This window comes from Lontra canadensis, unplaced genomic scaffold (genome assembly GCF_010015895.1).
Source record: "Lontra canadensis isolate GAN:19392208 unplaced genomic scaffold, GSC_riverotter_1.0 scaffold31, whole genome shotgun sequence".
In the NCBI taxonomy this organism is placed as follows: Eukaryota; Metazoa; Chordata; class Mammalia; order Carnivora; family Mustelidae; genus Lontra; species Lontra canadensis.
Genome location: NW_022631025.1, coordinates 11,362,047 through 11,390,043, shown reverse-complemented (window position 1 = coordinate 11,390,043; position 27,997 = coordinate 11,362,047). Strand labels below are relative to the sequence as shown.

General features: G+C 42.4%; 1 protein-coding gene across 18 annotated transcripts in view; it reads left to right on the top strand.

Moving 5' to 3' along the window:
• Nucleotides 1-27,997, top strand: part of LOC116873011 (transient receptor potential cation channel subfamily M member 3) — a 484,792-nt gene that overhangs the window by 215,817 nt on the left and 240,978 nt on the right. For all 18 annotated transcript variants that reach the window (XM_032866614.1, XM_032866613.1, XM_032866612.1 and 15 more), the window contains exons 2-3: nucleotides 21,417-21,496; nucleotides 23,044-23,248. In XM_032866614.1, the coding sequence (XP_032722505.1) occupies nucleotides 21,417-21,496; nucleotides 23,044-23,248 (285 nt within the window). The remainder of the gene's footprint in view (nucleotides 1-21,416; nucleotides 21,497-23,043; nucleotides 23,249-27,997) is intronic.

Below are 27,997 nucleotides of genomic sequence, written 5' to 3'. Positions count from 1 at the left end.
CCTTGAGACAGACAGAATGTATCAGCTTATTTGTACTTGTTCTTCAAACGAGCCCCATTCCAGAGATGAAAATACTCCAGTCTTAGAAGCCAGCCAACTCTGCCTTCCACACGGAGGGGTGAGTAGATGTGTCTGGGTTGGAATCGTTGGTTTGGATCCTGGCTTTGCTAGTTGCTAGTGGTGTGACCTTGAGCAAGTCATATCTGCTCTCCGAATGCCAGTTTCTTCCACCGTGGCGCTCAGGTAGATCAAATGAGATGCTGCCCTTGAGAGCTGGATCTGTGCCCTGGGAAGAAATAAGGTGTTTTTGGTGTGTTTTGGCTTATCTGATTTTACTGGTACCTCTCCGAGATACACTAGCAAGAATACACTTAAGTCACTTCAGGAGAAAGGAAATTATTGTGAGCCTAGAAATTAACTGGAATTGAAATGGGGGGGGGGGGAGGATTAGGAAGTAGGACTTTTCCCCTCCATCCCTCTGTCTTCCATAGGTTACCTGGTTTCTCTCTCAGACACAGCATCTCTGCTTGTAACTCCACCAGCCTTATAGAGGAATCTGATGACGCCTGTCCCCCTCCTCCAGTTTCTACTTAGACACAGGTCTTGTTGCCTTTAGGGAACTTTCTCTCCCTCAAGACTTCCCTGCATTAGTTCACCAGGGTTCCTGGCTCATTTTTTCTAAGTGTCTAAGTTCAAATTTTCAAGAAAAGGAATACGAATGATCAGCTTCTCTTTGGGGGCTAATGCATGAGTCACAGGTAGTGGCCCATCTATCAGTTTTTTGCTCTGCAGTCAGGCACCATCGCTGGTCCACTGGTCTCTTCCACTCTGAACATTGTGGCTGGGTGAGGAGGTAGTACCATAATAAAAATGGCCACATGTGAACAGAAGGGCACTGACTGAGAGCTCTAAGACTGGTGTAAATGCTTGACTCTAATTCCTGCTTTCGCACTCTTACATATGTATCCTTTTGAAGTTTGTTACCCTTCAGTTCTGTTCTGTGGTTTAGGAAACAGACATGTCTAGGGATATTGCCTTGGAAAAAGGGTCCATCGTTTACAAAGTATGTAGTCTGGAAAAAAGTCACTACTCATTCACATGAAAGACCAGAATCAGGTTTCATTCTCCTTTGCCCTTTCTGCTATCATCGTGTCCCTGGGGATAGTTTCCATGACCTGCAGCCAAGCATCCTTGCTAAGTCACTTGGTAGAATCTTTAAGGGAGAACTTTATAATAATTAAGTGTGGCCCTCATACGATCTATAGATTGAAGTGGGAGACAGAGAAGTGGGATCGAATTTAAAATTAATTTTAAGGAAAGTGATATCTCCCCAAATATTCAGCATTGCTTGCCAAGTTTGAGGTTTCGGGTGTCACTCTAAAAAAGCAAGCTGCCTGAAAAGCCAATGGAGAAAAAAAACCAGCATCAGTCCCTGAGACCTGAGTCTCCACACCTGCGGTCTTGCTGATGTTCTAATGTTCAGAGATAGAAGAGGGAAAAAATGAAAAAAGGATTGACTTTAGAAATTCATTTCCAGCCATTTCAAACAGCTTTGGCATTTCCTGTTAAGAAATGTTAGTTATGTCGGCTCCCCTAGTGTAGCATTTTTCACTGTCTGCTTGGTGACCCTGTTAGAAATATGGTAGACCCAGCAGTCCAGGGGAATAAGGAGTCTTTCTCTTCGTGCATGCCACCAAATCAACTGAAGTCAGGACTGGGCCATGTTAACACACTAAGTTAATTTGTTTAGCCAACTGACTTGGGCTAGATGCTCTGTGTGGCCGAGAATCTCTCAGATAATAAATCATCATTTCACTCATTGATATGATCTCTTTCCTCTGTTGACTCAGTCTTTTGGCTAAAACAGCAACCTGATACCCCCCTCTAAGACTAACTTCCTGGAATTTGAAAGTGTGGCAATAACGTTACTAGTAAGCATACTTTGTAATTATTTGAAACAATTCCTTCATCTGGTGGGCACACAGACTGTGTCGCTACAGGCCCGATGCTGTACTGGTTGCTAAGGAATCAGAGGAGAGGCCTGGCCTCTGCCCTCGAGAGACTTAACAATCTGGACAAAGGGGTGGACAAAAAACTTTAGGGAAAAGTTACGACTCAGGTAGAAGACGGCCTGCTCTGAAGTAAATATTTGTGCTCAGGAGTCACATTTCACGTGACTTCATCGGTCATGGCCCTTGAAACGAGGTAATATACAGGTGCTCGATTTGGGTGTCGCTGGAGAGAAATGCACAGAACTCTAAAGGCCGGGCCCCAAAGGAAACTGCAGAAATGCAGAAATGGCCCAAAGCACCATTGTGATGTCGCCTTTTATTAGCCCACTGAGGAGATGTAATTATTCTGCTAAGTCTGTGTTTGCTATTTGAGAGCAACAAATTAAACCCCACTAATCTACCTTGCTGGATGGTACTTGTCAAACCTAAGAGGCTTCAATTATCAACAGCTTAATAAAGTTACTAATCTGCATTAAATGAAATCCTTTGCAAAATCACATTGAAACAATGCTTAAGTCATAATCAGCCTGCCTGGTGTCTAGAACCTGCTGAGGCTGAGCCCCAGAATGCACTGTGTAATCAAATTCCATGTTACTTAAACTCAGAAAAATTCCCAATGGGTGTGTGTGTGTGTGTGCTTTTTAAAGTTATGTTAATTTATAGAGAGCCTTTTTAATCCAAAGAAAATTGACATTTAGGTATAAGGCAAACAAGAATGTCATTTAAAACTGCTTAAACTCAGCCACCTGTTATACAAAGAAAGTTGAACAGACTGCTTTATTTTGCATACAGCAAGCTAGCACTGTAGCTAACGAGCCTTCATATGATACTCGGAGAATCCAAAGCTGTCATCATGTTATCAATTCAGACCACAGTGCCTTGGGAGGTAATAAGAGATAGGCAGGTGTGCTTTAGGTTTGCAGAGGGAGAAAGGCAATGGAATGCTTTGTCCTCGGTCATCATCAGAAACACAAGCAGGCTATCATTGTATCTCTCTCTCTCTCTCTCTCTTTCTTTTTTCCTAAGCGGTCCAGGTAAGAGAGGACTGTAAAAACAGAATCACTAGCAGTGGTTTAGCATTCACGTCAATGTTCTCCAAATTATTTAGACTGATTTCTCTCACAAAAGCTCAAGTTGATAGTAACAGTGTCTTGAGGAACTCCTCAATGAGGACTGAAATCTTAAGTAGTACGCAGAGCAGTACAGATGCGGGTAGGATTTGTGTCTAAGAACAAAAGAAAGGGAGCCATAGAATTAAGTGGAATAAAGCATTTCAAGATGTTGTCCTCAGTCTTATGGACTAATTTATCATTTAAACCTGGCCAGGATGCACAGAACTCCCTATATAGGCAAATACCAGCTACCATGCAGCCATTTAGGATTCTTTTTGTGCAATTTCATTTTTTTAACATAGAAAATGCAGAACTTTCTATTTGGATAGAACAGAAGCTAGCAAGGACCCTCATTTAAAGGCTACCTAAGAAATAAAAGTCCTGGTCTCTGTTATTTTGAATGACATTGACTAAAATTATCTTTCACATAATCTACTGTCAGCCTCTATTTTCTAAGACTTGAAAATTTTTGAGCAAAGGAGTGGTATAACATGATCTAAATTCAGTGGGAAAACCTAATTGATGGGCAATTATACTACTTAACCAATGGCTGAATTTAAATAATGACATCTACTGACACTTAAGAAAAGACTTTGTGTACTTTCAAAATAACATATGGCAATCAAAAACCTTCCTAAGTTTTTTTTTTCCCTTGGATTCCAAAATACTAATTTGGAGACTCATGCATTCAAGAATGATAGTATGCACCCATTGTTCTTCAAATGTGCTAATAAGCTATAATGCCAGCCAGAGGAGGGGTGGAGATTTGATACATTTTAATATATTTCTCTTCAGTTGTTTCCAGCATGTTTTCATAGAATTGGTGAAAGCAGAACTTGGGAGTGTGTCTAGCAGATTCCAACAACATAAAACAAAACACGACATGCTTGGGTGTGTGTGTGCGCACGCATGCATGGCACGCACAGACACGTGATCCAGCGTACCCACTCAGCCAGTTCAGGGGCAATGTCTTTAGACTGACAGGTACATTTGGCCCAGAATTTCAAGGCTCAGTAGTTCCACTGGTGCAAAACAGGTTAGGAAGATAGAAGAGCAAGGTGTCCCATTAATGAATATTTTAAAGCATGCTCCATCAACAGTTGATTGACCATTTTCTTGATAAATGTGTAATATCATCCATTATTTTAACAAGTATTTTCTGAGGGTCTGTTAGGTACCAGGCACTGGGGTTAGGAAGAGAGTAAAAAGGCAAGTAGATACGGCCCCAGCCCTAAATGAGCCCAAGGATATAGAATAACTACTCCATCAAGAGGGATAGAAAGCTTTAACAGACAGGGAAAGCACAAAGTGCTTGGAAGTTGAGAGGAGGAAACCCTTTACATTGTAGAGATGGCAAGAGAAGAAGAAAGAAAAATTGAAGCTAAATCTTAAAAAGTAGAAAGCCTGAGAGCAGCTCATTAAATTGAAACCACCTCCCTGGAAATTATAGAACTATCGAAGGACAAAAGTCAATTAATTCAAAGAAATGCAACAAAAATCATTTAAGTGCCTCCTGTATGCTGAGACCACTGGCGGTCCTCCAGACCCGGCTCCAGGTCCTCTCTTGGCCAACACTGACCCTTCCCTCCTCCGAGCATCCCTGCTCAGTCTGTTTCCACATCTCTTATTTCACTCACGCTATTCCGTGTGCCTGCTTTCTGCTCCCTAGCTGTGTGACGTTGGTCAAGAAGCCTGACTTCTACTGCCTCATTGTCCCTATCTGCAAAAGGAGCATAACAGAAGCTCTTACTTCACAGGTGTGTTAGTTCAAATTAGTTAATATAAGGAAATAATTAGACCAGTGTATATATGCTGTTGTGAGGACTGTAAACCCACTACTACTTCTATGATTGTATGTTATTGTAGCTTTTGTTTCTTTTTTTAAAAGATTATTTATTTGGGGGAGAGACAGAGCATGAGCAGGAGAAGGGGAAGAGGGAGAGAGAGACTCAAGCAGACTTCCTGCTGGGTGCAGAGCCCACATGGGGCTCCATCTCAGGACCCGAGATCATGCCCTAAGCCAAACCTGAGTTGGATGCTTAAGCAGCTGAGCCATCCAGACGCCCCTATTGTAACTTTTCATCCATCTGATTGATCTCTCTTCAGAAGAGTGCTGATTCAATGGGTCTGGGGGGGCGGCTGGGAATCTGCATTTCTAGCAAGTTCCTGGATGCGGCTGGTGCTGCTAGTTCGCAGGCTACACGTTGAGTCAAGCCTTAGGGCCTGTGAACTGGTGCTGGCCCACAGCCTGTTTGTGGAGGCCGAGAGAGGTGCAGAAACTGAGAAAAGAACACCCAGAAATTTACAGCAGTTTGCCATTGCCACAAAGTCCATGTGCATCATTCTGTGGCATTTTACAAAACTATCAGTTTGTAATGGATTGAACTTTTTAAAAAAAAGAAAAATCCTTCACCACAGATCACGTGAGAAGCATTGCTCTAGCACACAGTAGGTACTGAAAAGCAGATACAGGGTCTTTGTAAAGTTTTGAATTTCCTCTGCAACTAAAACAATGTTGCACATGACCAGTGTTCCGCAAATGCTCCTGAATGCTGACGTAAATTAATTAAAAGAGAGGTGAATGCGGCTCTGATTGCCCATTTCCAGATTCTGCAGGCAGTGGTTACAGTCAGAGCTCCAGGTAGCATCAAACTTTAATGAGGTATACTTAGCAAGTCCACAGCCAAGCTTTTGTTTACATTTCATGATTGTTTAAAGACTTCTGCATTAGAACTGTTAGCATAAAGAAATGTTTTCTCTACCTCGTTCTCTCTTGTGGAGTACTAGATCTGTACATTTGTGAAATGCACGTCCTCTCTCATAAAAATTTACTTTCAAATAGCCGACCCTAGGATTTGAAGGGGGAGAAATCACATACTCAAGTGTGCGTTCCTATGTGTCCTGAACCTCATCATTGTTCTTCTGTTGCTGTGACCTCGGGTGGACTCAGTATTTAATGGTAATGCACACCTCAGTAGGACATGTGGTGCTCAAAACAAAAAGAAAAAGGAGAAAGACCTGTTTGAACAGAAGAAACAGTATTATTGTGTGTGTGTGTGTGTGTGTGTGTGTGTGTATCTGTATGTATGCATGTGTGTGTGTGTGTATGTGTGTCTGTGTGTGAAAGTCAAATGGAATTACAGTCTATTATATGCCTTTACCTGAAGTGACAGTTTTAATGAATGGTCACACACCGTATTTTAACACAGGGATAGCATCCCAGAATCAGGAACTTCATGTGAGAGTTTGGGTGTTTTATGACTTTCCTTTACAATGACATCATTAGGATAGCGCCCCGCATCTGGCTCTCTGGTCAGCGGGGAGCCTGCTTCTCTGCCTACTTGTGATCTCTCTCTCTGTCAAATAAATAAATAAAGTCTAAAAAACAAAAAACAGAAAACAATGACATCATTAGCTAGCAACAAGGTGTCTTTCACCAGAAAGGAGGTAGTTTTTTACTAAATACTAGAGAAAGGGCCTAAGATCTCTTGCAGACTTAGGGTTTGGAGTTTAAGTTGGTAGATGAAACAGGATATTTAGTCTCTGCTCCATGATTTCTCAATGATTAATGACCTGACCCTACTTCCAATTTAGTTATCACACTTACCCTTCACGTGCTGATAGGATACTTAGGATAGATCGCATGATCAAGTTAAATACATCTGTGGAGAATTGCTACTTATGAAAATGTACATTTGAAACATCAAATCATCCACAACCCCTTCTACTCAGGTCATGAATATTATCTGTTTATATTTCCTTCAAAAAGTAGTGTTCAGATGAAAGACTAACTTATATTATGACATTCTTACTCTTATGCCCCTTTCTCTGGAGTGGTGACAGATCTGAAAGAAGCTTGGTGTGGCTGGAGGCAGTGAGCGGGGATGTGAGAAGTATGCCAGCCTGGGACCAGTTGAGGAATCTAGATTTTCCTCTAGAAGCAGTGAGAAATCACTGGATGATTTTTGGGGCCAGGGAGATGGAATGCCATGAGCTAATTATTTTATTTTATTATTATTATTTATTTAGGAAGAGTGTGGGGAGAGCAGGGCAGAGGGAGAGAGAGAATTTTAAGCAGGCTCCATGCCCAGTGTGAAGCCTGACGCGGGGCTCGATCTCACGAACCTGAGATCATGACCTGAGCCAGAACCAAGAGTAGGATGCTTAACCGACTAAGCCACCGAGGTGCTGCAACTAATCCGTTCTTTTCAATGGTCATCATTAGGGCCACCTGGGTGGCTCGGTTGATTAATCATCTGCCTTCAGATCTGGTGGTGATCCCAGGGTCCTGGGATGGAGCCCGTGTCCATCTCCCCACTCAGTGGGGAGCCTACTTCTCCCCCACCCTCTCCTGCTTCCCCTGCCTGTGCTCTCTCTCTGTCAAATAAATGAATTTTTTAAAAAATGGTCATCACTAAAACTCTTCCATACGATCCCACAATGATAGAGTCACGATGCTATGCATTTGGCAAAACTCAGAGAACTGTACACCACAAAGAAGGAACCCTGACATAAATTGTGGATTTAACCGAATGAAGGCATGTCAATGTCAGTTCATAAATTGGAACAAATGTAGCATACCAATGCAAGACGTTAGATAAGAAGGAAACCATGGGGACAGTAGAGGGAGGGAATATTAGAGAACTCTCTGTACTTCTGTTCAATTTTTCTTCAAACCTAAAACTGCTCTGAGAAAGTCTCTTGAATAAGACGGGAAAAAAGATTATTGCTGGATGGACAGTGAAATGGGGAGACAAATTAGGAAGCCACCACAGTATGCTTTTTGAAATAATTTTATTAGCATAGCTTCTTTCAGAAGCATAGTGCTATCGGAAATTCATTTTGGTATCGCTCAAAGATGGGAATTCTCAGGGCGCCTGGGTGGCTCAGTCAGTTAACCATCTGCCTTCAGCTCAGATCGTCGTCTCAGGGGCCTGGGGTCGAGCCTCCCCCCCACCCCTCAAATCATACTAGGTTCCCTGCTCAGCAGGGAATCTGCTTCTCTCTCTCACTCTCCCTCTGTTCTCACTCTCTCTCTCTCTCTCTCTCTCAAATAAATAAGTAATATCTTAAAAAAAAAAATGGGTGGCTCAGCAGGTTAAGCCTCTGCCTTCGGCTCAGGTCATGATCTCAGGGTCCTGGAATCGAGCCCCACATCGGGCTCTCTGCTCGGCAGGAAGCCTGCTTCCCCCTCTCTCTCTGCCTGTCTCTCTACCTGCTTGTGATCGCTGTCTGTCCAAAAAATAAATAAAGTCTTAAAAAAAAAAAAAAAGATGAGATTCTCTATGTTAGAGTAAGGTGAGGTAGTAAGAAAATAGAGGAGAAAAAAAAATCACATTGCCATTCCATGGAATACAAATTGGAGATTCAATCTATATTACTCATTATCTACTGTTTTTACACCTACTTTTGAGTTTGTGTTCATTTCTGTGTGCCTCAAACTTAAATCAGTATATTTAGAGAAAGCTAATACATGGACCTGTGTCTTCTAGGACCTAAAATCTTCCATAGAGACTTTATATTATACTAAGATAAGAAGAAATAAAAAAGCTTTAGAGCTGAGGTTGGTAGTGAGAATGTAAGGGAAGACACCGACAGGATTTTGAAGCTAGGCCCCATAACCTTGAACCACCGTAAAACTTCAGTACAACATAACCAGAGGCTGAATTTATGTGGATGGTTTTATTTCCTACCTAGCAATCTAGTAATTTGACAGAGAAAGATGGCTATCAGACAGAATACATTTACACTGCATTAAATGAATATCTAGTAATTTTTCATTTCCAGAGATTCATAGGAATACTTTCACATTTACATCACGGCACCTGTTTGCTTATAACTTGCTTCTCATAATAAAAATGGGATTGACTTGATCTCAGCCTCTGCAATTAAATAATTCTTGATTGCTGGGTTTAAAAAAAAAAAAAAGAAAAGAAATAAAAATCATGGGCAGTCTCTGCAGAGTCTGACCCAAATGATCACCAAAATGTGGTTCATCCTTTGGCGGTGGAGGAGAGCAAGAGAACACTTAAGTTCTGGTCTTGAAAACTCACTCAATGGCCGAACTTAGAAATGTCAACTTATTAGTTAATTGCAATAATGTCTTAATAATACTTGAAGTCTTACTGAAACAGAATTAGAACTTCTCACGTGTGCCAGATTGCTATACCAGTGGCTTTCTTAAGAATGGTTGGCATCTAGTGGGAATTCTTTCAGGGATTATTTATTAATTCAAATCTCCTTATGTACTTTGTCTCGGTAGGCACAAAACCTCATGCTGTGCTACATTTTTGTTTGTTATCAAAAAAATAATGGTTCCACGAATTGGTAAAAATTAAAGAAAAAACACAACACAACAAACCTCCTTTTCAAAATGCCTCTACACACGCTCTCTACACACTAATGAGGACAGACTTGTTGGTTTCTGATTCCCTGAATCCTCAGCTCTAAGAACTGAGGATGACCTAAGAGATCACCAAGATGAGGTCACTTCCCCAAGGTCACATGCATAGTCGTCAGCAAGCCGGGGCTAGGCTGGGTAACTCCGGACTCCTGACCAGTCAGTCAGGCTTCCACGGGGCTCTGCTTTTCAACAGCTTTGAATGGATAAAGAAAAGCAGGGTTTCAGAAATAAAAGCCCACAGCCAGATTTAAGCCTGTCCCTTGTGGAGACACAGTGTTTGGCCTGAGAATTGGAATCACTCCTTGATTAAGATAAATCAGAATCTCAGATAAACCAGAAGACTTTAAAGTAGTTAGGACTGATGATAAAGAAACTAAAAATAGTTGAAAAATGTATATGTTTATGCACAAATATTTAGAAGTATATGCAAATGTTCTAAATACATTTTAATATGTTATGAAATATATTTTATAAATAAAATGTGTGAAATTCAAAATAAATACAAAATATGAGGACAATATAAAAATAGTAACATGAAATGTAGACTATATTATCTACTAGCAATATAGAAATATGAATATATATTTGTATGTGTTTTAAATTTTGGGTATCTATGTATTTATTTGTGTATTGAGAGAGAGAGAGGAGGAGAGGGAAGGGGGCCTTGGTTTCCTTAGCAGTGAATCCTGACCTGGGAACTCTACTACAAATATGATTGCAACTATGTATCCATCCATACTTCTTCTCAACATCTTCATTCTTTCAGGGCCAGAGAGGTAAACAAAATGGACATTAGCCTCTGAATCTGTGATACAGTTTGTCACATAAATTCCACATTTCTACATAGCACAACATGTTTCCATTTCACCACTCAGCCTCTGTCTTGGGCTCCTGACAAAGTCAGAGCAGGGCAGGAATGAGGAGTGAAAGGTAAACAGAATTAAGAGCATAGAGGAGGATGTCTGGTGGCTCCCACTCCTCTTTCACTCCATAGAAAATAAAGTTGTATTTCCCTTGGGGGCAGCCTCAACAAATATAAAAACCACCACCCCCTCCCTGCCCCCACTCCGCCCCATCACTGGTTGTGCACACAGGTGTTTCTAACAAATAACTCACCATTTTAAACTTCCTGGCTCTTGTCATTGGGGTTGGCAGGGTGGTGGGGGAGGTCAAATCTCATTCCCATAGTGTGGTTGGTCATAATTCCTTCTTGCATTTTCTCCTCTCTGGTCAAGTTCATCTTACCATTACCTTTGAAATAGGGTCAGCACTATTGTGATTCTGTTTTTTGGTCAATGAAACCAATAAAGTCCCTAAGCGTAGGTATGTGGCTTTTAAGTGTTTATGGTACCAGGTAGGAAATGAGCTATATTACATTCAAACAAATGGACTCTAACTGGGATGCTTTTGAAATAGAAGCCTACATCCCCATGCAATATTTCAGTAATGTATTAGGCTTGATGATGTATGTATATGTTTATTAAGATCAGGATGATTAAAATGCACTTATTCCACTACAAAGAAGAAAAAAGATCATTCAGCACCCCTAAAACCAGTCACAGAGTGTAAAGGGATGCAGGGCTCTCTGTACCCTAGCAAAAGGGAGCACAAGGGCTTGGGGTTTGTCCGGCTAAGCCTGATGGCTGATGTGTAACTTTGGCATGCTGTAACCTCTGTAAGCCACAGTTTTTTATTCGGGTAATGGAATTTTATAATACCTGCCTTACAGAGTTACCGTAAATATTTCATGAAATGCTATTTGGGAAAGCATTCTGTGAACTGTAGAATTCTTTAGAAATTTATGTTATTGCCAAGCAGTGGTTAGCTGCTTTATGATGAAGAAACAGTTTTCCAAAGAAACCTGGAAATATATTTTTAAATGGTTTGTGAAAATGCCTTTGAGATTAACATTCTTATATATATTCATGTTACCTCTACAGAAGAATTCTGAATGCATTTATAATTTACATGGCATGACCCATTGATAAAAAAATGAGTTTCCTTTGTAATTGTAAAGTATAACTTATTGAATCTTTTCCCAGTCTGGTGACAAAATATAATTTAACTTTGTGTTAAGGTGTATATGATTGAAGTGTAGAGACTATAAAGTGAAATTTCTTACAAATAATTTCAGTCCACAAAGAATTATCCCCCAAAGATGATTTATTAAAAATGAGGTTTTCATTCATATTCCCATAGAAACCAGGGTAACAAATAGAAGGGAGAAGGGACATGTTCCAGATGAGGCAGCACCATAACAGACCCAGAGTACTGCGTATGGTCATTGGTTGATTATAAATTTCGATGTGAAAATAAATAATTATAAGCCTGTATGACTTTTCCCCTAATGTAAGTGTGGGCAAGGCACGGAAGTGGAACGGTAAGCATGATGAGTTACTATGTCTGGCAGTGCCCAGCCAAGCGTCTTTAAGAACACAGTGTTTTGTCCAGAGTCTGGAGGACCGAAGACGCATTTACGAAGTACAGATCCTGGAACTTGGCATTCTGGACTAATGGGACAGTGCCTTCAGAGGTTGAGAATTCTGGACTAGCCTGGTGCACAGGGGAACAGTCAATAGTTCAGTTTACTAGAGCATAATATGTTCAAAGATTCGGCGGGAAATTGACAGATCTGATGAAGATACCTCCAGGACCAGATCCTAAAGGTTTAAATACTGAGCCGACTGGATGGTGCTGGGCATGGGGTGCCGTGGAGGGGACTGGACCAAGGAGTGGCCACCGAACCGATCACTGCAGGAAGAATGTGCTGGTGGCAGCATTCTCTGGAGGTGGCTGGTTTTATGAGGTTTCTCTGGCATTGTTTTCTACTTTATAGGTAACTGGAACTCTGAATATCAGAGACCACCATATATTCATTTTCAAGCATCAGAATGAAAATAAGGAACACTTAAGAGGAACTGGTCCTGCGTTTCCCCAGTTTCAGTCTCTTTTGTGTTGAGTCGTGATTTTTCTCTTACCTGCAAATGGTTTTTACTCTAATTTATTAAATATTTTTTCATGACTCTGAAAGGGAAAATGTAGGTCCCTTGAGCAATAGCATTTGTTAAGTTGCAGAATTAACCTTTGCTTGTATGTTATATTTTAACATTAACCCAACTATTGAAAATGCCCATCAAGGTACCATCCTAGAGTCCCTCTTTAGGAAACACAGGTCCATCTGCTTCTGTCATCTTACAGGTGAGAAACTGATGTGTAAGGAAGTCCATCAAGGTGCCTAAGCCCCTTTGTATGCCTATGATGTCCCAAACACACTTCTAGGTGCCTGGGCAACAGAAATCACAAAACGCATCGCTGTCCTCAACACTCCCATTCTAGGGGTGGACGGAGACAGTAGACAAATAATGACGTAAGGATGTTACGTACTGCCAGGTAATGTGAAGGGCTGTGAGAAAGACACAGTGTGCCCTGCGAGAGCCGCTCAAAAAACGTCTCTTAGTGGCCCCGGATGTGTGCAGGGAGCAAGCTGTGGGATCTCAGGATGCAGCTGTCCGGGCAGGAGAAACAGGAGCAAAGGCACCTGGGTGAGAAGTTGCCTGACATGCTCGAGGAAGAGCCGGGAGTCGCAAGGAATGGTTCCAGGAAAGCCTAGTTCTTCGGCCCACCAGCTCTCCCCTGCTACCCCATCATGAACACCCCCTTTTCCCGCTCCAGGGGCTGACCAGCACACACCAGTCCCAGCCCGCTGCCCACTTCAGGGGGACACAGCCACGCTCGCTGGTTCGTGTGTTGCCCTCAGCCTCTGTGGCACTACAATATGAGAGCCAAACAGTACAACAGAGATTATATGGCCCCCAAAGAGCCTAAATGATTTGCTATCAGGCCCTTTTGAGAAAATGTCTGCTGAGTCCTCCTCCGTATCATGCTGCTTGTTGCTGTTGTCGTCAGATGTGGACATCACAGGAAAAAAAAAAAAAAAAGCCTTGAATGGTGAAATACACGTTTTTCCATCTTAAAACCTAGTTTTTACTGGTCGGAAATCTGATTTCCATTCTTCAAATTGAGTTAGGTACCCGTGGAAAGTTTTTAGTATATTCTATTCGAGTGTGACTTTTCTCTTTAATGATAAATTAGGGGAATAAGGTATTCCGCCACTACATAAGGAACAACCACAGCCAGCATTCCCCTTGTGGTTTCCTCTTGTTGGTATTCAAATTATATTCTCTCTAAACTACATCTGAAACAGGCTGGAAATACATCCTGTCAGGAGTTGCATTGTTGGATGATGCACAAGATTTTAAAAAGATCCGTATGGACAGTGTGGCCCAGAGCTACGAGGCTCTTTGGAACTAATTACCTTTTCAGATCAAAGGGTCCCGAAGATCCTCTGTGGCTTCACTCGGCCTGACTTTACCTGGGGCCGCCCTTTCTCTTAAACAGAAGTGCTCGTGCCTCTGGTGGTAATATTTTTGTCTTTGGCATAAAGTTCATGGAGATGCCCTGTATTCTTGTCCCTATCAAATATTTCTCTCTGTAAAGGAAAAGAAAGCAAAAGGGGGGGGGTGAGTAAGAGTGAGGGAACAGAATTAGGAAAAATACAGGGGCAGTATTTAAAACGCTCAGAATGAATGTGAGGGAACTCAGGATCTAAAGTAAGTCACATGACGGTTGAAGTAGCATCTGGTGAGGAAGGAGGTTAAAGAAAGCTGAATTTTTCATGTTTCTTACATGGGAGAGATCATCCGTAACCAATTTATTTAGTCACACAGATAGTCTACAGCCTACCAGCCCGCCAGCCCGCCAGCCGTCCTTCTCCTCTTCTCCTTCCTCCTCCTCCTCCTTCTGTCCCTCCTACTTCTGGTCTTTCTCCTATTCTCTGTTCCCTTCCCAAACTCCTCCTTCTGGAAGACTCACCCAGGACATTGTAGAAATTTTCTTTCCACATATTTCCCACTGAGCCTTCTCTATTTTTTCAAAATAATCTCTAACACCCAGTGTGGGGCTCACCGCGTCACCCAGAGGTCAAAGGTTACATGCTCTCCTGACTAAGCCAGCCAGGCCCTCTCTCTTTTGACCGAATTCTTCCTAAGTCACTTCCTGAACTGCTCTTCCCAGGGACTTCCTGTTATCTTAAGCTTCATAGCTGGGGTGGGGGGTGGGAGGGGGGGGGGGGGGGGGGGGGAGGAACTGGAAACCTGACCACAAAGAATATAGTTTTATGACTACAAATATATGGTTACAGGGGGAAAAAAAAACAACTTAGGAAAATATAGAAAAACAAAAGGAAGAAAATAAAAATTAGCCACAGTTTCCACTTTAGTATAGTTCCTACCTATTATGTCTGTATGTATTTAAAATTTCTAATTATTATTCACTTACTATTTTATGCCCACTTTTCACACATAAGAATGTGAAAATATCTATTTCTGTAGGTAATTAGTCTTTTGAAACTGGATTCTGATCCTCAAGTGCGATGAGCCATAGTTTAATTGGCTCCCGTTGATGGACTTTTGTTTCCAATTTTTCGGTGTTATAAATAAAGCTGCAATGAACATCTTTATGTGCTCACATCTCTGGTGAGTCCCTGAGAATAGAACACATGGGAGTGTTCCCACTGCTTGAAAAGAGGGGATGCACATCGTCAAGGCTGTCACTACAACCATTCTGTAGCCAAACTCCTGAAGACAAGTGAAGGGACTTCTCTGCCCTGTGTTTAAGGGTAAAGCTCAGTCTGGTATTCCACTTCTAAGTTGTTTACTGGGCTGCCTCCTCGGTTGAAGGTCCTTAAGCAATTTATGGATTCTTGTGTCTGCGGAACCTCAGTATGTGAGAGACCAGAGTTTGAAAGAGATCAGTCTTGGAAACAGCAGAGAGGCAAGGAGAAGGCGAAGGATTCCATCCAAGTTCGGGGTAAGTCCGCTGGGTCACGCTATGACCCCCGGCAAGCGTTCAAGTAACACCTACTAGGTGTTTTCAGGAAAAATGGAGATCAAAGTGGCCCTGCCCTCACAGATTCACAGCCCAGGTTGTTGAGCATAAATACCCCCTCACTGCTCTGACTTCTGTCTGTGGGGAGAGAGCAGTCCTTTGGAGAGGGCATGCTTCTATATTTACTTTTTACAAATTACTTGTGCATTGTTGAAAGTGGAGCTCTTTTCTCTCTCAGTTTGTTCACTTAGGTAGGTAAGAACTACTGTTATCTGAAAAATTCACCCCTGGGTGATGTTTGAAAGAGCCCTTTTTGTGTGAGCCAGAAGCTCCCACTTGGGCCACCACAGGTCACAAACCATGCTGGTGTGACTGCTTTCAGTCCGCGTCCCTGTCCTGGAATGCTCACTGCTCCTCTCTGTGACGGGGAAACGGGAGAGTGTAGGTTTCTAATCACACATTTGCAATTCCAAGGGAGGGGCCAAGGACGGGAGGTGCCATCAGACAAGTTTTATCATTTATCGACATTTTAGAAGTTGTGGGAAGCCACTGGCAAAGTCTAACTTCATCCTGCTTTGGCTCAGGTTTGAGGACCAAACTATTCTTTTTGAAACATGCGGAGTTGTTAGCCATTCCTCTTTAAAGAAACGCTATCTTCCCATTCTTTGGGGAGGAAGGAACAATGCCCCTTGTGTGTTCGAACCACTCGGAGCATTAATACACAGTTTCCTTAGAAGGGTTTGCTTTCCCGAGTTGAACTTTTCAGAACTCAGAACACCTTATCACACTTTCAGAAGCCTACTCTCTGAAAATGGAAAAAGGAAAGGGGAGGGGGGTGGCGCGGGGAGCCTGTCAGGACTTGTGCCAGTTAAATCCGATCTCTCCGGGGATTTGTTTTTCTTCTGGCGTCAGATTAGGTGTTCAAATCAAGCAGTGTTTGAGGGCTGCAAGGGAATGTCCATGGGATTCTTAGTGAGGCTAATCCCAAAGCGGCACATTCCAAGGGGCTAATCTGCCCAAGTTCATTGCTTACTTGAAACGTCTCTTGGGGGAAGAGCTGGGCAAGTGGCTTTTTTTCCAGTGGGCGGTCATAAGAGCATTATTAACGGGATGACCAGCCCCAGACACAGCAAAATGAAAGCAACAGGAGCTGCTCGTGGGACTGCCTTTGCCACCACCCAGAGTCAGTGCTCAGGTAAAATGATTTTGGCTTGTTTTCTTCTTGTTCAACCTCCCAAAAGTGGATCAGGGGGACCTAGAGAAAGACCAAAGGATTGCCCAGGTTGATGCTAAAGGAAAGCTAGAGTCAAAAAGGAATACGGGCATTCGTTACCTTTGGGTCTTTGGTGTTTTTGTTCTGATTAGGACAGAGTGTACATCTGAAACAGGAGCGTCTCAAAATTAGGAACACGGTGAAATTTCAGTTTGTTCTATAGATTTAGTGAATTCTTTTTTTCTGCCTCTCATCTTGTCATTACTGGTCTGGGTTGTTGTTGTTCTGTTAAGTTACCTTCCTAAAGGGTGGATTACAGTAGCAGTTTCCAAGACTTTCTGGAGACAGATTTAGTATATACTTGATGTATGTGCTTATCAACAATTCCTGCCTGGAGAACTCTTGGTCCTGTAGCTGGGGGTGAGGGGGGCGCGGGGGGTGGGAGTCAGGAGTATGAAACATCAGAATCATCGGGGGAAGGAATGTTTGCAGCAGAACCTTTGTGAAAAAGAAGTGAAACCTGACTAAGTGAAATAACTTAACTTTTTTCCCTTTAAGAGGCAATATTTACAGCTTTTGTTTGTTTGTTTCTATCATTTGTATCCTTTATTGACTGTACATTTTACTTGCAAAATTAGTGCTTTATTCTTTCAGGGTAATCATGATACTTTGTTCAAGACACGAATGTCCTCGTTTTTGTTTTCAATACACGTCCTTTAATTATTAGCCTTAGAAACCACTTCCCTGTTACACATCACACATGACTGATAATGCAGAAAGACAAGAAAGAAAATAGCCCTTCATGAACTCAGTCATGGTGATGTGGCTGTTCTACCTTTAGAAAAGAATGTACAAAGTGATTTTCTAAGGTCCAATGGAAGCCATCTTTTCTAAGAGTATACACAAGACTTCCGAAGCCAATTTAAAAAGAAAAGATTTTAGGGCATCCTGTCCATTGAAGTTTTGTATTAGAAGAGAATTAAAGGGTCAGTGAGAATCGTGGCATGTCAAAACTATTTCATGCTTTCTAACAACAAGGATAGCCATTCTGAGCTAACTTACTTGGATATTTAAGCCAATTATGAAGCTCACACAGAGCAGTTCAAAGCCTTTGGACAAAAGAAAAAGGAATTAGTTTGGGGAACAAGTTAAACCGTGATTATACTTCAAATTTATGCTCTTCTAGAAAATAATTTAAAAAATCTAATATCTACCCACACTGAAGACCTGAATAAAAGCATAATACAGCAAAGCCCACAGTAGAGTATAATCAGTTATGCACGATTTTTTGTAGCATTTCTAATTCATGTGTTATACTTGTGCTCTTTCTATTATGTTTTATACTTTTTTTCTGCAAAAAAAAAAAAGAATTCAATTATGAATGTTGGAAAGATTTTTTTTTTCTATTATATTCTTTCCCCTACCCTCCTCCCAATTTTCCATGCCTTTGCAAGGGAAATGGTTAATCTGCTGGTAGTAAGAAATAGAAATTGATCTTCATTCCTTTCACTAACAGTGAGGTGAGATTTTTGGCTTCAGGAAGGCAATTAAGTTTCTAAACTGAAAAAAGTCAAGTTACTTTATTTTTAAAAACTAACCAGTTGGCAATTTCTCTGTGTAGTAATTCTGAGTAAAACTTCTAGGGCCTTCCAAGTTGAAACTGGGATCCATGAGTGAGACAAATAATCAAGGTGTCCTTGGAAAGTCTAATTCTTATGTCATGGTCCTCTAGATTCTCAAGTTAGGAATCCTGTTGGAATCACCTTTCTTTGTTAGAGCTGTTATAATGACCCCCCCCCCTTTTACTTCTTGCTCCTATTACAATGTCTTCCTAATGTCCCACCCCAATCCTTTATCCTAAGGAGAGAGGTAGAACTCAGAGTAGAGTATGTATTACTCCACACGTGGGGACAGAGCAGGGGAAAGAGGAGAGAAAGGTGCTAGTATATGCTGGGTTTAAGGCATGCCTCTAGGAGTCCAACTCTGTCTAAAAACCAAGGCAATCCCAAGCATGCCCAGATGGTATTGCCCAGATCAAGGGTATTTAATATCAATAATATATAATTAGGAAAGGCAGATTAGCAGAGTGGGTAAGTGTGTGAACTCTAGTCAAACTGCACAAGCTCAAACTCTGGCTTTAAAATGTCCTTGCTGCATCTCTCTGCCTCAACTCCTTCAATGGTAGACCGGATATAAAAGTAGAATTTCCCTCATGGGGTCCTTATGAGGACCCATGGAGATAATACATATATGGCATATTTCCAGGCACAAGAGGAGCCCTTCGTAAATGTTAAATATTGAGTGGCTCCTGAGTCCCAGGTGCTCTCCCTGAATCATGTGCTTTGGTAAATACGACAGTGTTCTGAGGTGGCTAGATTATCCTCATGTTAATAGAAAAGACTCAGGGAAGTTAAATAACTTTTCTGTATTCCATTTTTTTGTGGCCAACTAGGCCTTCTCAGAGCCTCTGATCCCCAAAACAAAGAGAAATCAAACTAGGTCAAGACTGTGAGAGCAGGTTCATAGAGCTCTTCTCTGAATCTACATCTGAACTTTCAGTGCTAGAACCAAGCCAGCACTGGTCCCTTTTCTTGAAGTGAAACACAGTGCCCAAATAATAATGGTAACAACTTTGTGTGTCAGCTATTACTATTGTGCCCATTTTATAGATGAGGAAAACGGAGGACCCCCAAAATTATGTGACTCTGTCCATGCTGTAGAGTCCCAGTCATGCCACTGTTTCTAATGGCAAACCTCATGCTCTATCCGTGATACTGCCATGCCTTTTTTCTCTCGGGGAGTATTGGTTGGCACTGCCCCAAATTTGCAGATGCTTCTCCAAAAGATCCTTCTGAATTCTCGCCAAAGTGGGCCACAAAGAAGAAAGGAAAGTGCTTTCTACCTTTCCTGCTCCCCGAGGTGTAGGGAAAGTTGGTTTCAAATGTCCAGGGAGGAATATTTTTACCATCTTTCTGCCAAGAGATGTTATCAATGAAAGTATTCAGTGTCTAGGAAAAATCACAGCCTGTGAATAGTTTAACTTACAGGCTTTTCACAAAGATAAAGCCTGGTTATCTACGCTGCTCGGCTCATTTCTGTTGCAAAGATGCAGCCACTTGCTTTTCCTATATATTTGAGAAGAAAAATCTTTGTGAAGAGACACTGGGGCTTTCTTCATGCCCAGCTGACAAACAGAGTTGCAAATGTTACCTTTTGTGGTTTGAGGGTGCAGAGGGCCACCTGGACCCAGGGCTCTCGAGGCTGGGCGCTCCTCTTTGTGTGGACAGTGTATAAACACTGAGAAATGCACGCATCCCCCACGTTGCTACTTTTACAATGTTGTTTGTCATATGAGATAACTCCTGCCTTCTGTGCTGTATGCTTGCCTAGCCTCCATCAGGAGAGAGGAGAGAGATGGGAGACTAAGGATTGAGAGCAAACTAGACCTTGGCACAGTTTATATAGATGTTTGGGTCCTTGGTGGAGTCAGTATCAATTACAGCCAACATATGGGGGCTTGTAACAGTTAGCAGTGGGCTCTGAGGCCAAATAAACCACGAAGTTGCACTTTGGCCCTGTATATTTCAAGAGTATAAATTTAGCCCTGATACTGTGTTAAAGAAAAGATGATACCATATGGAAATGACTTTACGTGAGGCTTTAACAACTTCTGTCTTAAATGCTTAGAAAAGGAATCTTCTGAGTAGCTTACAGGATCTCATGGGAAACTCCTCTACTTTTTCAAAAACTGGTAAAGGAAGAGGTAAAGAGCTGTGGGATGGACACTGTGCTTTGGAACAAAGATGGCATAGTTTTCTGGAGCTTCCTTTATCCTTCTGGGAATGCAATCTCAGTGCCTGGACTTCCTGGTGGACAGTCCCAACAATGCCCATTCTAAGAAGCTGTGTTTTCTGTGCTGAAAGACATGTGGAATTAAAAAAGAAAAGAAAGGAAAAGAAAGAGTGCTATCTTCCTTCCTTCTAAAGGCATTACTTGTGAAGTTCTGGACTGTGATGAAGACATTTATCTTCCTTATGCTTCCATTTCCTTTATTTCCTCCAGCATTTAAGCATGGCTAATTAGAATTATTGAAAAAAATGTCATGATGGAATAGAGCTCTTGAATTTTATAATTCTCTTACCACTTTTCTCTCTCTCTTTCTCTCTTTCTTTCTTTCTTTTTGGAGAGGTGGAGGGAGGGACAGAGGGAGAGAGAGAATCTCAAGCAGATTCCTCAACAAGATCAGAGCCCAATGTGGGGCTTGATCTCATGACCCTGAGATCATGACCTGAACCAAAATCAAGAACTGAACACTCAACTGACTGAACGCCCCAGGCATCTCAGTTTCTCTTTCTTTCCACAAAGAAAATCAAATGGAAGTGTTAGCCATGAGAACTTCATACTGATTTACATGTATTTCCTTCCACCCCTGAATATTTGTTATGTATGGGGATATAAACATACCGTAGCTCTGTGTTTTTCATTTCCTCCGTAAATAGCATTGTTCTCTGCCTTCAGAAATCATCAAGAATTTGTATATGGTTCCATCACTGACATTTTTTTTATTGTGGTCATTTTCTTGGACTCAGTGTTACCAGGTTAACCTAATCAACAGGGACTGAGAGAAATTGATTTTGTGATATGCACCGTTTATGTGTGAAGTAACCACAATTTCGATTTGGTTTATGAAATACTAGTCTATTACATGATTATGAAAATTTGCTTCCCCAACAAGATTACGTCAAGGTTATGTTCACCTTTTTCTTCTCCTTCTTTTTTTTTTTTTTCAGGCTCAGAAATCCTGGATAGAAAGAGCATTTTATAAAAGAGAATGTGTCCACATCATACCCAGCACCAAAGACCCCCATAGGTAATCTTGCTGTTTCTATAATGAAGTGAGAACACAGAGTAGCAATTACGGGAGCAGAACTACAATAGTAATCACTATCCATTGCAAGGGAACCAATGTCAAAGATTTTTATTTTTTATATTTGCTGGGCTTCTCTGTAACAATCTTCTATGTATACCCCACATAATATACCATGCCTGCGGTTAATTCTCTAAGAGCCTGTACAAAATAACAGATACCCCGTTGGGAAGGAATTAATCACCGTCTATAAGTGGGTTATATGTATTTTTAGTATGGTTACTGATTTTCTCTCCTAAGGATTTCATCAAAATGCTTGGTTTGTACCAACATTCTCTGCTATAATGAAAAAGAGCTTTTTAAACAAAAGACTCCTAGCAGATTACTGACTAGACTGCTGACCAGCAAATTCCTGTCCGAGCACGTTTTTAGTATCCTACTTACCTTACCTTTAGTATTCTCCTTACCTCCCTCATTTTGCCTTAAAACATATGAGGTAAGAAGCATTTGGGATGCAGTAAATATGAATGTCTGGGAATGCCTTTATGGAAAAGCAACATAACCAAGCAATTTAAAGATGTTATTTATTTATTTGACAGACAGAGATCACAAGCAGGCAGAGAGGCAGGCAGAGAGAGGGGAGGAAGCAGATTCCCTGCTGAGCAGAGAGCCCGATGCGGGGCTCGATCCCAGGACCCTGGGATCATGACCTGAGCCGAAGGGAGAGGCTTTAACCCACTGAGCCACCCAGGCGCCCCACAATTTAAAATACAGTCTGTATCCTAACCTTCAAAACTGCAATATTTTATTCATAAAATGAATGTGATCATCATTAGTATTTAATAAGTGATAACTGTGTGTCAGTATTTTTACTAACAGTTGTAATAGTGGTACAAGTCAGAAGGATATGTACCAGTATTATTACTAACGTTTTAATAGTGTTAGTGGGAAAGTATAAAGGCTGTTTCCATAATGTGAAGATTGAATTTTGTTTTCAAATATCTTGTGAATAATATTTTCATTGTTTGTTTGGGAACACTCAGGCTGTAGGTTTTTATTCCCAGAATTGGACATTTGACAGTGAATGTCAGTTGGGGAAAGACAAGTTAGGTTGTGACTCACGTATTAAGTGAGAGTCCTTATTTAAATGTGCATGTTAAAATTCTCCCCTCAAAGCTGTGCAGTGGCTTTCATGCAAGATTTGATAGATGGGAGGAGTGAAAGGTAGAAAAATCTGTAGGGCTTTTGTTCACAGGTTCTGATCCTGAACAATATGGAGGGTCTGAGAAAGGTGGGTGGAGAAGGCCGGGAGGCGTGTTATAGCTTCTCCAGCTAAAGGAAAATGAGGAGGGCCAGAAAAGAAAATTCCTAGGGCAAGTAAATCCTGAGTTCACTATTTGCCTCATACAGCCACGTCATGGGATTCTGCCGGAGCTGCCAGAGAGCTAACTGGCTGGCTACGGTCTGTCGATGTCTCCTGCGGGTCGTCCTAAGTGGGTGCTCCAATCATGGCAGAGACAAGGGATTCACCTTGACCTCTTCTGTTGCAGGTGTTGCTGTGGGCGTCTGATTGGCCAGCATGTGGGCCTCACTCCCAGTATCTCCGTTCTTCAGAATGAGAAAAATGAGAGTCGCCTCTCCCGAAATGACATCCAGTCCGAGAAGTGGTCCATCAGCAAGCACACACAGCTCAGCCCAACGGATGCTTTTGGGACCATTGAGTTCCAAGGAGGTGGCCATTCCAACAAAGCCATGGTAATCAGAAACCCATTCGGTGGCTTTCCAAGTTCCTCCTCACGTTTTGCGAAGGAGAGGCAAAGAGCCAGGGAGGGAGCCTTTGGGCTTGATCCCACGTCTGCCCGATCCCAGCTGGGCAGAGGGCTCTGATAACCTTGGCCTTGTGCATCTCTGCTCTTCTCTGTAGAATGGGAGGAAGAAAAGCTTCTTCCCAGGATTTTTTAAATAATTAGTATGGTTACTGGACACAGTGACTGTTGTTATAAATAATAATAACAAGTAGCTTTCTACAGTGACCCACTGTTTATACTGTTACTCTCTGGGTCTCATCCCTTAGGGCATGTTTTTCTGTCTCCTTCGGTTAAAAAAAAAGAAAAAATTCTTACCTTTAGGTTTCTGTTTTGTTCTATCGGTAACTAGCATTTCTTTCAGTTCAAGGTAGAAATGATCATCCCAGACTGTCCTACCAGAGATCTTGCCATCTAAAGCGAGCGCTTTTGCTCCAAGCAGCTGTATCCAATAATGAGCTCAGGAGAAGAGCTCCATATGAAAAGCGTTTTGTTTGGAACAGAGGCTTTAGGAAATAATATAAATTTTACTTCTAAGAGTTGTTGCTTCTAAATTGCAGCTTTCATCATGAAACTCTCCCTCCTTGGCCGACAGATTTTTTTCCAGGAGAACAGTACACCATATGTTTTTGGAAATTCTAGAAATGCTCTATTTCAACAAGCTTGCCTCTATCAGAGAGAGTTAGTTGAGGGCGGACCAGTGGCTGCTCTCAGGCACACCGGGAAGCTTTCCGAGTTTGGAGAGGAAATTTTGCTTAGAGCAGCATACTGCAAAATGCAAGGGAAGTCACTTTATACTAGTCACAGACTAAAAATGGGGAAAAAGCCACCTCTCTCCCCTCTCATCTCTCCTCCCCTTTCCCTCTATTCCCCCACTCCTACAGTTTTCTTCCCCATGAATGACTGACTGAGTTATTCTCATCATTTTTCCCTATGAAAATCAGTCCAGAGCTATACATTAGAGTAAGAACAATTTTGAGCAGAGTATTGGGAAGGAAAGGGTGCCATGTGCAGCTCCCAGTAAGGCCTGGGGGAAAAGGTGGCCTGTGGGGGGAGGTAGTTAGTCTTGGCCTCTACAAAACCAAGGGCAGTGGAAATTTGGCAATGTCCCCATCCACCCAGGGTATGTATTCCCCTACACAAAGCCATTAAAGTCCCCAGCTCAGCACAGTTCCCATTCACAGTATGGGATTGAACCATATACACTGGGGATCCTCTAGACCCGTGCATTAATTAAAAGCCATCTAAGTTCATCCTTTAAGAAAAGTGCTGCAAAAAAAAGAAAGAAAAGAAAAGAAAGCCAAGGGATGGAAATGGATCCATGAGGGGCCAAAGTTCTTGGCTGGAGATGAGACTATGATAATGCTGAGAATGACGTGTGCCCCCCCAGATGAGAGAACAGGCCACAGATGAGGAAGTGGGTTAGTAGACGGTGATCATCGTGGAGTGGTCTACCCAGTGACATCATAGGGTGCTTGAATGGTGCCCGCGAGCTTTGTGCCGCATGTCGCACAGCTGATACATGATATGTGTATATTATGACATTTGGCAGTAGAAGAAAAACTTGAAGAGACAACTCTTCTGCTCTGCTCTGGGAGTGTGAATATGTATGACGTTGAACTCCCATAGCCCTCCCCAAGCCCCACATAGCTCTGTGACACCCAGAACTATCGGTCAGCCATCAGGTCAGAAAAGGTCAGCTACAGGATTGTAGATCCCAGTGTAAAATGAAAATGTAGGCCCCCAGCTGGGGCACGGAAAGCAATCTTCTTTTATTTCCATGGCTGACAACCCCAACTCACATAGACAGGCAACGATCCAGGGAATGGCTGTCTCTGTCGTGGGACCTGCTCGGGATCTGGTGTGGGTGAGACCTTCCAGCAAGTCACCTAGGAAACACACCACGGCCTGGGCAGCCTAAAGTGGAGACAGCTACTTCCTTCTCTGTCCTTAAATGCTACAGGGAGTACGCCCAACCCTGCCCCTGTCCTCGCCAGTGCTCAGGTCCCAATCAGTGATGGAGCACAAACCCCTTTGCTGCCCCAGGTGACATTGGGATGGGGAGGCTGGACCAGCAGGGACATTGGAGGTGGGAGCTGGTGACTGAGATCCCCTGTCCCAGGGAGGCAGCAGGAGGGGGTAGGATGTGGGACCATGGACCACGTGTGAGCTGAGGTCCCAAGCCCTCTGCACATGCTCTCCCGTCCCATCAGACTTCACGTACAAAACACAGATTCAAGGATAAAACTGTTAAGGACCTCAGGGTAGCAGGTGCAGAGCATTAGACTAAGCACTGCCTTTCTGAGCAGTGTGACCATGAAGCCAGCCCTCACAATAGGTCTTGCGTGTCCTTGATGGTCTCCTAGCAGACTCCCTGAGGAGAAACCTTTCTTTCAGAGTCTTATCAGCCAAACAAGGACCAGTTTTCTTTCTTTCTTTTCTTCTTCTACTTTTTTTTTTCTTCATACAACCAAATATTTAGTGAGTGAGAGTCCCTCCTATCCAGAGACAATGAACATTTTGTCCACTTTGAATACCCAGCCTTGAGTTATTCTGATTCTCCTGTCTAGACCTAGGGGCGGGGCTGACAAGAGGTCAGATGTCTGGCTTTATCAGGCAGGATGGTGCCAACGCGGGCCTTCCTTACTTCTTGCCCTCCCCAACGAACTGGCATGCAGTTTGGACAAAGGGAAAAATCAGCAACTACTGTCTGTTAAAGAATGTCAGTCAGTCTTCAGATGGGGAAGGCGTGGCTAAGTGTTCACCATGATTGAAGGGAAACAGGTCAGCTAACTTGGTGTCTTTGATCCATGTTCCTGACAAGAGTATTTGAAAGTTGAGATGACTTTTAGCAAAGTGGGCAAAAAACTTCTAGAGGGCAGATCAATTTTGACTTTTATTTTTTTTAATTATATACATAACATTAATTTTTACCTTCAAGACAGCCCAAGATGAGGCATTTGGGTCTTCAAAATGCCGCTGTGGTCTGGACACATTGTGAGGTAGAATCCACCAGAGTTTGGTAGAAGGTTCAGTTGGAGAAAAGAGAATCTTTATTAAAATATGGTGGGCCATGGGGAAACCATAATCTGCTTGGAAACATTATGTCTGTGTGTCTTCCCCTAGGAAGGACAGCATGACGTGGCTCTCTGCTTGTGGGATCACAATGACCTTGGGCTACTACAGATGCCCGTGGCCAAGAATCACTCCCAGAGAGTCTCCTTCATTGGTCTGGGTTGGAGCCTGGGCATTTGAAGTATTTTTTTAAATTAGCCAGGTTTTTCTATTCAGCCGGGCTCAAAAAGTACTAAGTGATCTCACCCTACCTGTTTTATAGATGAGGCGACCAGAGCCCAGAGAAGTTAAATTCTTTTCCGAGAGTTACTCGGTTATTTAATGACATAGATAATTCTTGAACCGGGGCCCCTCCGGACTTGCCGTCAGTTCTGTGTCTTCTCTGTCCTGTATGCTTGGTATCGACAATAGATGTTTTGAAGGGAAGCTAATTACTATTCTATTCTAGCTCTCTTGTAAGGGTTTTGAAAACTTTGCAGTAGAATTAGAAAATTACTGTTATTTGATGAGGTTAATTAAACTCAAAAGCTACGAGCAGGAGGAGGTCTTTGTAAAATTACATCCTAGGTTAATGGGGCCATTTTCTGAGCTTTTCCCAGCACTTTGTGGTATCCTGTCCTCAATTCCCAGGCTTGACAAGCCTGGGAATGTGCAGTAGCCCTGGGTCCAGCATCCCACTCACTTCACAAAGAAACCCGGACCCAGGCAGGAGACACTCCCACAGCTGACAGTGAGTGAGGGATCCTCATTTCCTTCTGGTGTCGGCACCAGGTCAGGCCCTACCAAATTGCATGCCCCAAGTGCCATCCCTGGGCTACTGGGGGACCCGGCAGTTCATGCAGGTGCCTCCTAAATGTGAGATTATGAGGACCAAGGAAGAAGATGATGATACTAAAGCTCTGGGTTAGACATTGTCTTAGTAGAATGAGTTCTCGGTAACCTTTTAAAAACTGACTTAGAGGGCAGTCGCGAGATGTAGCCCCAGCAGCAGACGTTGGGCCCTCCCTCTCTCAAAGACTCTTCTTTATCTGGGGCTACGGCTGTAGGTTCTTTAGAAAACAGGGCAGGGCAGGACTCGAGTGTACAGAATCTTCTTTGCTACTAATCATCTCTTCCAATTAATGCTGAGCTGACTTGTGGGCCAGGTAAGTATAACCTAATTAAGGGCTTGTATTTAAACCTCTCCAGTCGTTCATGTAATTATCTTCAGGTTTTCCCTTGGTATTCACTGTTTATTAGATCAGGTTGAGCCCCTGATTACAGCTTTTTATATAATTTAGGTAATTGTTCCTCTGCCTCATTGTCACACTTAAAGCTCTAACTGTTGAGTCTGCTCGAGTGAAAGCCTCATTCTCTGAGCATGGCCAGTGGGAGGATTGGGGTGGGAGGATGCTTCCGGGGGTGGAGAGTCCGTTGGCAACACGTCATCTATGATCGTATGCTCTTCAAACGTTTTGGGATGGAATTTGACTTTTTTTTAAAATTGTCTGTCTTTGAATTATGCACATTTAATCTGGGACTCATCACTGACTGACAACATACCAAATACGAAATTAAATGAAATCCGTTTCACCAAACAAAACAACTAATCATTAGACGTTGGCTTACTAGGCAGCTTTCCATA